Source organism: Gavialis gangeticus, unplaced genomic scaffold (assembly GCF_001723915.1).
Source record: "Gavialis gangeticus isolate Ggan-Ray unplaced genomic scaffold, GavGan_comp1, whole genome shotgun sequence".
Lineage (NCBI taxonomy): Eukaryota > Metazoa > Chordata > Crocodylia > Gavialidae > Gavialis > Gavialis gangeticus.
This window is the reverse complement of record NW_017729026.1, coordinates 16,891,383-16,903,250: the sequence shown is the minus strand read 5'-3', so window position 1 is coordinate 16,903,250 and position 11,868 is coordinate 16,891,383. Positions and strand designations below refer to the sequence as shown.

At 39.1% G+C, this 11,868-nt stretch overlaps 1 protein-coding gene across 1 annotated transcript in view; it reads right to left on the bottom strand.

The window, feature by feature from the left end:
• Positions 1-234: 234 nt before the first annotated feature.
• MAN1A1 (mannosidase alpha class 1A member 1) overlaps positions 235-11,868 on the bottom strand; it is a 277,351-nt gene continuing 265,717 nt past the window's right edge. Inside the window, exons 12-13 of the mRNA XM_019520217.1 lie at positions 4,307-4,422; positions 235-1,547 (exon numbers count right to left, since the gene is read on the bottom strand). Of these exons, the coding sequence (XP_019375762.1) occupies positions 1,424-1,547; positions 4,307-4,422 (240 nt within the window). The 3' untranslated portion in view covers positions 235-1,423. The remainder of the gene's footprint in view (positions 1,548-4,306; positions 4,423-11,868) is intronic.

Below are 11,868 nucleotides of genomic sequence, written 5' to 3'. Positions count from 1 at the left end.
TCCTCTTTCATGCTGGAAGCAGGTGTCTTATTCTACTTGGAACATACTGCTCAGTCCCTACAAACTGTATGAATTGCTTCTGCAAATTGTTCACAAACTGTAAGTAGCAGAAGGAATTATGCCTGATTTTTTCCCCTTTGGTTATGCCATTAAATATAACATGCTTGGCATGGCTGTTACCTTTTTTGGTGAACTTTGCCTTGTACAATACTTTTAAATGGATTGTATTTCTATAAATTTAATCCCCCTGAAAGGAGACCAATCCAATACTTCCAAAATGTAACAATTTCCCCCCCCCCGGTTATTTTCCTTCTCTTAAATCTCTTAATGAAATTTAATTATTTTTATGGTGAGAAATTTCCTCTGAGCTATCCTGCCCTGCTGCTCTATCTACATTAAACTACTTTGTTCCAGCTGACTACGGCCAATCGGGTCATAGCCTAAACTGAATGGAATGTTTGAAAAGATTCAGTCAGTCTCTGGTTGCAATATTTCTCAGCCTAATTTAAGAGAGAATTTCATTGAACAGTTCATTTATTTTCAATGTGCTGTCAAATGAAAGTGACCTGAATAAGTAAATGACTATAAACAGCAGAATAAGATTCCCTTTTTTAATAGTACAACAATGCCAGTTTTGCAGACTGTTTATTTTTATCATATCAGACTGACTATGGAACTGCAAGTCTAATTAGAAAAAGGAAGGAAACAATTTAGTTTGTAATATTTTAAACAAAGTCTGAGCTGAGATGTGTCACAAATGAGGAACGGTCCACTAATATAATGTAGAACTGATTTAGATTCATTTCAAACTATACTGCAGTTTGAGATGGACTCATGTCTGCAAGAGATGAAAATACTCCTATGTAAACTTCATTGATAATGAAATACTTCAGAAGATATTTTACCAATTAATGATAGACCCGCATAAGAAGAGGCTGTCACAGTTAAAAGATTCGTCTCAGATGACAGACAGACAAAAGAAATTAACACAGAACAAAAAAGAAAAAAGCTCTTTATACTTAATTCAATATGGCTTTTTGCAACATGGCAAAATATTACAGCTTAAAGCAGACATCTCCTCACAGAGGAGGAAACAATTTTGCAGTCAAATCAAAAAGGTATTAGGAAACAAGTAACATGCAGACTTTTCTATTGTTTTTGTCAAAGGTGACACTGCAGCCTAATGAAATCTAGAGATGTCAGATTTTCTTGAGAAAAATGGTTTGGTTGGATAAATAAGATTAAAAAGTCTTCCCGTAATGAATTTAGGTCCACTCATGAATATTTACTAGTAAACACAACAGACTGCAAAACAGTTGGTTTAAAAACTCAAAATAACTCAGGAATTTAAAACCAAATCATGTGCCCAAGTACTGGAAAGAAACATAAGAAATGAAGCAAAACCTAAAAATTTAACATTATTTTATTTCTCCTCTTCTTCCTTCTTCTCATCTCCACGAAGAACTGGTAGAGGGTGAGCCTCAGTGTTGAAGACCCAGTGTTCAAATGGAAGAAGATCATCTTCAGAAAACAGTAAGTATAAGTACCTGTGCAAGAGAGAACAGGAAACGTGACAGCACCAAAAGGTAACCAGTTTTCATGGTGGTGGAAATTGGAACTAATATACCTTCCCAGCAAAATATTAATGTTCCACTTCTATGAATAACAAAGGAATCAAATATTAGGCCACAGACAAAGCCCGAAACATTACTAGTGATAATGGTCACTAATGTTTTGATGCCAACCATTGGGGCTTGACTCAAATGAAATTGGCCTCAAGGCTTGATAGTAGCAGACAGTGACAAGACATAAAGGCTAGGATATCGTCGTTAAGTAGCCCTTCTTTTCCATTTCATTCTTGGAAATTTTGTTACACATTATTTCCGTAACAGTCATGACAAGTTTTTGCAAATGACCATGTCTATCAAATTACAATAATGATAGAGTTTGCCTTGATACCAATGAGCAAGATTCGGCTTAGGGATTTATTTTCAAAGAACAAAGACAGAGATCAGAATACATCTTGGGTAAATATTTACTAAAGTGCCATAATCATTATTAAAAAAGACAACCTTTTAACCTGCTGTGATACACAGAGGCTGCCCAAACAGATTTTAGAAATTCCTCTAGCTCATTCTGCTTCCATCATTTAGTACGCAGAACTGTCACCTCTTCTGCAGAAGGCTGTTTTTTGGCTAGTCTAGGCTAATGTTTTTGTTTTGTTTTGTTTCTTGAAAAGTTTTGCAATGTTGGTAATGCAGTCATAGCTTTCCTGGCTATTCTGGAGGCCCTAATATAGACAAAGATTCCCCAAGCTATCAGTGTTAAATGCTGTCACTTAACTCTCCTCAAAACTTGCCATTGGCTGAAGGAAATGTACCTACACATTAGCTATGGACACATATGTGAGTCCTCAATGATGCACACTTTTATTATTAAAAAAAAAAAATCTCAAAAAGACAACTTATTTTTTAGTTTATCCTGGATGACAAAAAACAGCTGCATTAAAAAGTATCTGGGTTAAACAATGGCACTGGTCAGACCTGGGGTGGGCAACTATTTCAGGTGGAGGGCCGCTTATTGAGTTTTGGCAAGCCGTCAAGGGCCGCATGACAGGCAGCCAGGGGCAGATAAATATTAATTTTCTAAATTTTTTAGGGGCTCCACGGGCTGGATAGAATGGCCTGGCAGACTGCATCCACCCTGGGTTAGACTAAACCAAAATTCCAGAAATCACATTAGAATGGTTTTGGAACACTGGTTTCCATTGTTTTCATAGAAAGAGAGAGAGTTAGGGTTGGAAGGGACCTCAGGAGGTCATGTAGTGAAGTCCAACCCCCTGCTCAAAGCAGGACCATCCCCCAAAACTTCACACCAGCCAAGGCTTTGTCTAGCTGGGTCTTAAAAACCTGCAAGGATGGAGACTCCACTCTCGGTAACCTGTTACAGTGCTTTATTACCCTCCCAGTGAGAAAGCTCTTCCTAATATTTAATAGAAAAACTTGTTTCTTCATTTCTCCATAAGTGAAAAGGATGGCTGACTGTTTAAATAGAATAATAAAGTGCTTAAGACATTTTAATGTTTGTTGTTAGACGTAGCAAATAGATTACTTTTGAAACAAGACCAGACTGCGCAATAAATGAGGAACAACTCAAATACTCATCACCTACTGCTTATAGGTAAAACCAAAACAACTCCTCAACCCCCCCCCAGAAAAAAAGTCCCTTGATTATATATAATTTTAATGTGTGGTGGCTATTTTACTCTTAAGTAAAAACGGACCTTAGAGCATGATTTGTTACATGTTAAGCTGAGTTGGTATCGCTCATATAATTAGAAAGCCTGTTAGCTCAATTGAGAGCAAAAACTTCTGAAAATTGTTTGGTGAAAATCCTTATGGATGACTTCAAAAAAGGAATTGAATACAATCATTTCTAAGCAAAATACTAGTATTTATCATACCCCCAACCGTGGAAAAAACACCCATATGAAACGAACTGAAACAGAAATGAAATTAAAAACCCACTTAGGTAATAATACATTTTCTGTAAAAACTAAATAACTCTTGTAATACATGAGTGGGATGCAAATAATGGAAAGAAACAGAAAGAAAAATGGAGGCAAAATGTCTTCTGCTTCATTAATTACCCAGGACAATGATTCTCAAGTAGGGGGGCAGGGGAACCTTGGGGTGTTGAAATGTGGAGATAAGCAGATAAGGGAAGGCTCCACCCTGTCTGCCTGCTCCCTGCCCCCATTGCCCAGGCCCTTTACAAGTAAATAAGCTATAATAAATAAATACATTTTAAAAAATGGGGTGCTGCTCAATTCACAAAAGTTATGGAGGTGTGTCTCAAGTCTAAAAAGGTTAAGAACCACCAGCTTGGGAGACCGCAACAGAGCATGAGGGTTTTCTTGTTGTCTTAGATTCTGTTGTCACGATTCAAGTTTTTCTAGTTAAAATGAAAAGGTATTCAAGTACAAGCTGACAGCCTAGCCCTCTTGTCTGGTGAAAACAAACTTGGGTGATGATGGCATGTATAATTAGAAGCTATTAACATTGTAATTTTTTAACAGAACAATTACCAGTAACTATCTTTAACAGAGGTAAAACACTTCCATAGATCATAAAATTTAGTTTATTAATAAAAATGCAATCTGGCTTCCTGCCATGAAACAAGAGCTGTATGCTATTAGTCAGATTTTACATTACCTGAATGTCAAGGATACTAATGATAAGTACTTGTCTGTAAAGAAGATCTGTAGAGCTACTTTATATTAATGAAAGTCCCCTTTTCAACTTACTTGAGTGTTTCTGAGAGGAAGAAACTCTGTTGCACATCATCATGGCTTTGATGGTTGCTATAAACATCTCTAATGCCAGAATAGCCACCGTCTACTCTGCAATATTGTTCCAGTGCCTGAATTTACAAGAGGGGGAAAAAAAATCAGGTTTAAGAAAATGAATCTTCTGTCAATTTTACTATTAGTTGCCAAATCCAATTACACTCCAGTTAAACAAGAAACTTTTGTCACAGTCTCTTTGGGAAAGAGTTGAAACAGCAGAACTAGATTAAAAGAAAAACACAAGAATCCTAAATATATTTTTTTAAAGATATAGCCTCAGGTTATTGGTGTGACTATACATTAAGAGAAGCCAAGTGTCTGTACACTAAGGAAAGAAATACTGTATTTATTCAATTATAAGACAAGGTTTTTTTCCCCCAAATCAGCATGGGGAAAAACATTTTGCATCCATTTCCATACAAGGAAGCCTCATTAAAGTACAATGTCTACCATTAAGCTGCTACCAGAAGCTACTGTGTTCACTAATGGAAACCAACTATGAAGTTGATTAAATGCAGCCAACACTGAGCATGGCTATAAAACACAAGAATGGAACCTAATACACTCCATCTGAATAAAATATATGGTAGTGTCTGTTGCTGTTAGTCCCCCTCAGCACTGACTCTTTGTCAAGTCATGGTGAGCTACTACATTGACTACATTTTGACTTCCTCTTCACTCTCACAGCTGAGCTATGCCTTTCTTTTCCCATTTCCAACAGTGTGGCCCTGCCCTCCATGAGGTGGAGCCAGACCAGACTGCCCTGCAGCTTATCTGCATATACATTTTTGGAGGATCCCAGGACTTGTGACAAGGACACCTGACATAAGTAGGGTGGCTAATTAGCACATGGATCCTTTGTGAGGGGGTAGCTGGAATATACACACATATTGAGCAGTACTGAGCTGTGGGGTCACCATGGCTTGAAATGCTGTTGACTCTACTGGGGCCCAGCTCAATTAACTGAATAGCAAATCATGAGCCTTTTGGTTTTGGACTAATATCATGCATAGTTTATACTATATAGTAAATAGGTATAAAAGTCCTGCTTAAAAGTGTTTATGGAGTACCTGTGCTAAAACTTGCAGCAGTTTCAAAAACAGGTAAAACGCATCAATTCTGGGATGAACTAAGTCAGGGGTTGTCAACTGGGGGTACGTGTACCTCTGGGGGTACTTTGTAAAGTACCAGGGGGTACGTGGGAGCAGGGGGTACAGAGCGCTGCCAACCTGTGCTGCTCCCTCACAAGAGCAGGGCCAGGGTATGGCGAGAGAAGGGTTGCACAGGCCTTGCACTGCTGCCACTCGGCACACCAACGCTCAGCATCTAAGCCACCCCCACCCCTGTGCTCAGCTTCTGGCTGCTTGCCACCCTCCCCTGCTTCGCATCCAGCTGCTCACCACCCCTCCCCACTCCAGGGGTACACTTAATACAAAGGGGGCTGCTGGGGTACACTTATTAAAAAAAGGTTGAAAACCCCTGAACTAAGTCTATGGTTACTCACAGTAATTTGCCTATATGCAAATTACTACAAGCATATTTATTTCAAAGTTAGTGTTTTAAAATTTGTCCTTCACTTCCATGTCCTCAGGGAGAGGCAGGGTCTGTGACTGGGGGTGGGGTGGGGTGGGGGAAACTTAATTTGATCTTTTGCTGATTCCCAATATTTTAAATGTTTCAAAATGCTTCATAATTTTCTATTGAAAAAATAATTGGAATAGAAAATGAAGACTTTCCACAGTTGAGTAGTTAACAAGGAGGTATGAGGTAGCTTGGGTTTACATGAAAAGCATTTTCATGGCTGATCAATTCACTATTTAGCTATATAGTTAACAACGTAAACGCTGAAATTCACCAAATATTTGATTAGATAGAGATATATTAATTATTGTTCCTATAACAGGAAGATGCCTGATAAGTTTCTGCACTTAGGTGTTGTTTAGAACCAGCTGATAATCTATCCTTCTTGTCTGCTGAAATATGAAGCCTATTTTACTGCATATTTAAAGCACTGCATAAAAAACCATGCAAATATGCTAAAACACAGTAAAATAGGCTACTGCACATTAAGTGTCATTAAAAAAGCAAGCATTTTCACTACTGCGCATTAGGGGTACACAGTGGAGGGCACTTTTAGACATGCTCCAGCTGTGGGCTCCAAGAGCTGCTCTAAATTAAACTGCTGCTGTGTCTCATGTATCAGTGTCCCCATGCTTAAAAACGGTGGCAGGGGCACTTGAACTAAAATGTTCAACAAGCTTTAGTTCAAGCATCTCTGCCGCCATTTTTAAGGGTGGGGATGCTGGTACACGAGACGCAGGAGGCTGCTGAGTGCGGTAATTGCCATGCTTCAGCAGGCTTGATTAATTGAGTCTTCTCTGATGCACTGGAATTCCAGCATGTTGGAGCAGTCTCCCTGCTCATATATAGGCACCCAGAAGTACTAAATTTAATGCACATTAGGAAGCACAGTAATACACATGTGGACATACTCTCTGTGGCACTGGTTTTTACAATTAGCACCTAATTTATACTTCGAAGCCGAGGCATTTTGTTTATTACAGAAAAAAATTCAGAATGGTTACTTGCTAATGCAGTAAGAGCTGCAGGCTATTTCAGTCAGAAAAAAATGAAAGCATTTAAGCTAAAACTAGGTAACAGTCTCATAAGAAATTTAGTTTCTTTAATCTCTGAACTTTCAAAGGTGAAGTTTCTTCATAAATTTTAAACCATTTGAAATTAGTGTGTGGCTGAACATATGGCATGGTAGTAGTCCTTCTCTTCATTTTTCTACTGATATCCATATCCACAGAACTTGGCAGAGATGATACCTGACTAGATCTGGTACAACAGATAATTGTTTAAGATGGTTAATGAAGGATAATTTTTTTGGCAGTTCTCTGTGCTTTGCCTATATAGCCAGTGGTTTGGTGCTAGATGAATACAAGTTTGACAGACTTGAGCCAAATGAAAAAGCCAGTTTATCCTGACAACGCAGAGGAATTTGTAGCATTGACGATACAAAGGCTCACATGTGCCTACTGTCAGCATCTGGACTACAACCCATTTCAGGCTTGACCTCCCTGCCAAACAGCAACCTCTACTAAAAATGTAAGAAATTAAAGAAACAAGCCATAAAGAAAAAGCAAGAATAAAAAAAATATTAAACCCCCTGATAATCCTGCCTACCCTGAGAAACTAATGGTCAGATAGACCCAAAAATCTTTACTGTGAAGTAGTTACTTAGGAATGCTACACAAAACCACCCCATGGGGCTCCTTGAGGGCTGGATTTGGACCAGGCAAGAGTGGGGCAAGCATTGGCAAGGCCAGTCATGGAGGTAGAGGTGCAAGTGGCTATGGGCCAAGTGGGGCTGTCTTGGCTCAGCTCTCACTCACCCCAATGTCACTGAAAGCCATGCCCAGTGGAACCCTGCAGCCCTGGAGTCTATGGCAGATTCCACTCCACCACTGGCTCAACCTCTGAATTTCCTGGTCCATCATACGTTTGGTGCCCCTGCTCTAACTCCTTGACATATAGGTACACACCTTACTATATACGTAAGAGAATAAATGCCATAATCTGACTCTGGCATCTATCTCCAGGGGACCAAGGTCTCCTTTCACTCCACAATCCTCTTCCAACATGACGAACTATTACAAACACTAATAATAAATACCATTCAGAACAAATTATTTAGTAAAGGGGTATGTGTAGAAAGGAAACATTGGAGGGAGCTGAAGTTGTGCTTTGCTGTTTGCCACACAGAGAAATTATGGTAAAGATAAAGGTGTATTTCTGTAGGTAGAGGTATATAGGATATCTAGAATGAGGCGGTTGAGGTATGCTGTTTATTTGTTTTTTTGCTTTTCCTGGGTATGTGTCAGCTATGCTGTGTGTATGCAGCAACATTTGCTGCTTCTAACATGGATTTTTGTGCACTAGTTTTACTTCAGTAATAGTGGGCCTAATAAGTGCTATTTTTTTTTTTACCTATTTTCCCTTATATTGTGTTTGAATTTAAATGACAATTTAAATACTTATTTAAAACCCTTTAATATATACGTTACAATTATAAATGTTAAGAATGGAAATGAAACATTTAATAAACATTAAATATTTATTTCAAATACTAAGGCACCTGTAATACTAGACTATAATAAAGGAGGAAATAGAGTCTAATTGGCCCCTCTAGACATTCAGGTAAAGGCATGATAGGATCTGATATGTGATCCACACAATGGCGCCTCTTGCCATGCCAGAGTGAGGGGGCAGCTTCCTCTACATGCAAATTAAGGCTGGATAGAAACCTACAGAGGTATTACATATTTTCCAGCCCTAAATTTCCAGCTGGATGGACCTTTTATGGTGTGATAGTTAATTTGCAAATGTAGCTGGTCTGAAGTAATTATGCAATTAACCAGTTAATTGTGTTATACATGTAAAGTGTAGAGGGGCCCTAACACAACTCTTTAGTAAACATTCTACTTATTATTCAAAGAGAAATCCATGGAGATGATCTTTAGCCCTAGAGAATTTAGCAAGGTAGAAACAAGAGTCAGTTTTGTTGCAGAATCAAATTAAATTATTAAGTTATTGTATCCACAAATATAACAGTACATCAAATAGATGGCTGGATCTTCGGCAAGCAACTTCCACTTATTTCAGTTGCTAACAACCTGGGCTGGATCCAAAATCATGATCCCAGGGGAAAGATCCCCTAGTATTTCATGCTCAATCTTGTAAGACAACTAGTCTTCCATCCTTTTAAAACTGGAGTTATAAATTACACCAAAGTGACTAGCTGTTAATATAAACTGATGTAAAGAAAGCTGTAGCATTTCAGATTGCAGAGGGAGAAAACTAGGGAGTGTGGAAACCGCATCTAAAACTAAAACTGAAAGAATGAGAATTATCCGGCGAAGGAAGCAGAATAGATATGCACCTCATAGATGAAATAAGATAAATATAGAGCACAAGCTTTTGTGAACTGGAGCTCACTTCACCAGAACCTGGGTGCTGACAGACGTGCAGGTCCCTTGGCTAACTCATGGTACTCTGCATAAAGCACCAAGAGTTAGAGCACTTCCCTCCCCCCCCGCAAGATGTTCACCTGTTTGGGTGGCAGGGGTGGTAGGGAGGGAGTGAAATTGAGCCTGGCTGCAGGAGCTCGGGGAACCAGCATCCAGAAGAATAGCCATCCCCCTTCCCCCACCCTACCTCCCAGCTCCAGTGCTGTCTGCAGGAAGGGAGTGGGGAGAGGGAGCAAGCTGCAGGCTGGGGTTTGCCTAGCCTGAGTTAGAGGGTGGAGGGGCGGGGGAGAACCATTAGGCAGGAGGCTCCTATCTACTGCCCCCAATTTAGCTCAGGTTGGGCAAACCCCAGCCCACAGCTCAGTTCCCCTCCCCTCTCCCTTCTTGAAGACAACCCTGAGGATGGAACTGGGCTCATCAGCCCAGTTCAGCCCTGATCGTGTGACAGATTGATCCTAGGGAACAGAAGTTCCCTAAGATGCTCCAAAGTGGAGCACTTTCATCTGATCCCTCATTTGATGAGGGTTAATGTGTCATGTGATCAGCTACTTAAAGCACTTTGCAGCCATGCGTGCGTCTCATAGCATGGCTGTAGAGTGCTTTCAGGGGGCTGATTGTGCGACAAATGTAACTTTTGTCTGAGTCAGCTGTGAAAAGACAAGCATAAAGCAATGTAGAAAGTGGAGTGAGTGATTTGACTACAAAAGGTGGGAAGAAAGGAAGTACAGGAAAGTGGAGGAGGGGGCAGCAAACAAGAAAAGAACTCAAAGGAACAAAGGGAGACATAAGAGTAAGAAACAGTCACTAGCTATCAGTGCAATATTATCACTTCTTTTTACTCTAGAGATAGTTTAAGATCTCTCTGTATTCTGCTGCATGTGTCTCATAATTCATTCCATTTGTTAGAGTCCAAACAGTTTTCTGAATATTTTAAGCTTGCATGTCAGGCACTCCTCAGTCCTTGGTGGAGAGCAGGTTTATTTGTTGTTGGGTTTAGAAATAAATTAAAAAAAGTATTTAAAAGGGACCTTTCAACAGGAGAAAAATGCATAATGTTATACTTTAAAATAGGCCCATTTAACTTTCACGCATGCTTTTATATTGTTATTTTTCTGTCTAGTGTTATTAATTGGCAATATATATTTGAGTTTAAACAAGTAATTTCTTCTGCCTTGCACAAATTTCCATCTACTTGAACATCCAGTGAGTTCAAAATGCTGAATCTGTGTTTGGCTGAATTTGTGATGCTAATCTTTCAAAGTCAAACACAAGATTATGATTTTATACAACATAGATTGTAAGAGGCAAGGCTGTTATTCAAGCAAATTTCTATATTAAGAGCAAGGCAATGAACAATAAAAATAAATTGCTTCTTGCATTTATTTTCTTTTCACAATTGTGTGTTACCCCTCTTTAGGAGAGACCACTTTCATTTTAGTTTCAGCTTTGTGAAAAAGTTTTCCTGCCATTCACCTGAGCAGTCAGTATCAAAATAGTTTGATTCTCTTTCTTTAAAAAAACAGAATAGAAAATGCAGGATTGAGAGTGGTAGGACACCAAATCAGTACTAACTAAAGTTTGTAGGTGATAGACTGGGAGAGTGGCAATTAACAGAAGACAGACAACTGATGCGGAATAAATGGGATCACTTGGTAAGATGGATGCAAGCACAGAGCGTGCATTAATACAGCCAAATGTAAAACAGTACGTCTTCAGACAAAGCATAAAGACCTTACTCTGAGTTAGAGGATGGAGACGTCTCCCAAGGGAAACAGTGATTTTGGACCAAAGGGCTAATGAGAGGTATAAGCAGGGGAACACTGAGCAGGAATAAGAAGCCTCTATTAGCTCTGGATTTGGCACTGCTGTGCATGCTACAAGAACAATGTGTCTAGCTCTGGTGTTCATTATTCAAAAAGCATATTGAAAACTTGGAGAAGTGGTACAAAAATGATTTGAGGCTTGGAGATAAATGCCTTATAGCAAGAGACTCAGGGCTCTGTGTAACTTAAAAAAAGAAAGGTGAGGCAGTGACCTATATAGGTAACAGCAATTTGATAACTCTTCAGTCTTGAAGCCAAAAACATAATAAAAGCTTAAGCTTGACAAATTTGACACAAAATAAGATGACCTTTTTTTTTTGTTTGTTTAACAGTCAGGATGATTAACCCTTGAAACAACATGCAAAGGGCTGTGGTGTATTCTCCTTTACCAGAAACCTTTACAGTAAGTTGACATGTTTTGCTAATGATATGATCAGATAAAAAAAAAAATGAAATAATTCAGGGAAGTCATGTTTTAAAGCAGAAGCTGAGCTAGGTGATTACAATTATGCCTTTCTGCCTAAAGAGAGGAAAACTATCTACATGTTGAGCTGGTGAAACCTCATGTGGCACAGTCACAAATCAGTTACTCCTACTGGTGATCATTTGTTTCTTCCCATTATTAAACTGGTAAGCACGACAAGCACAAAGGTAGAAAAAGAAC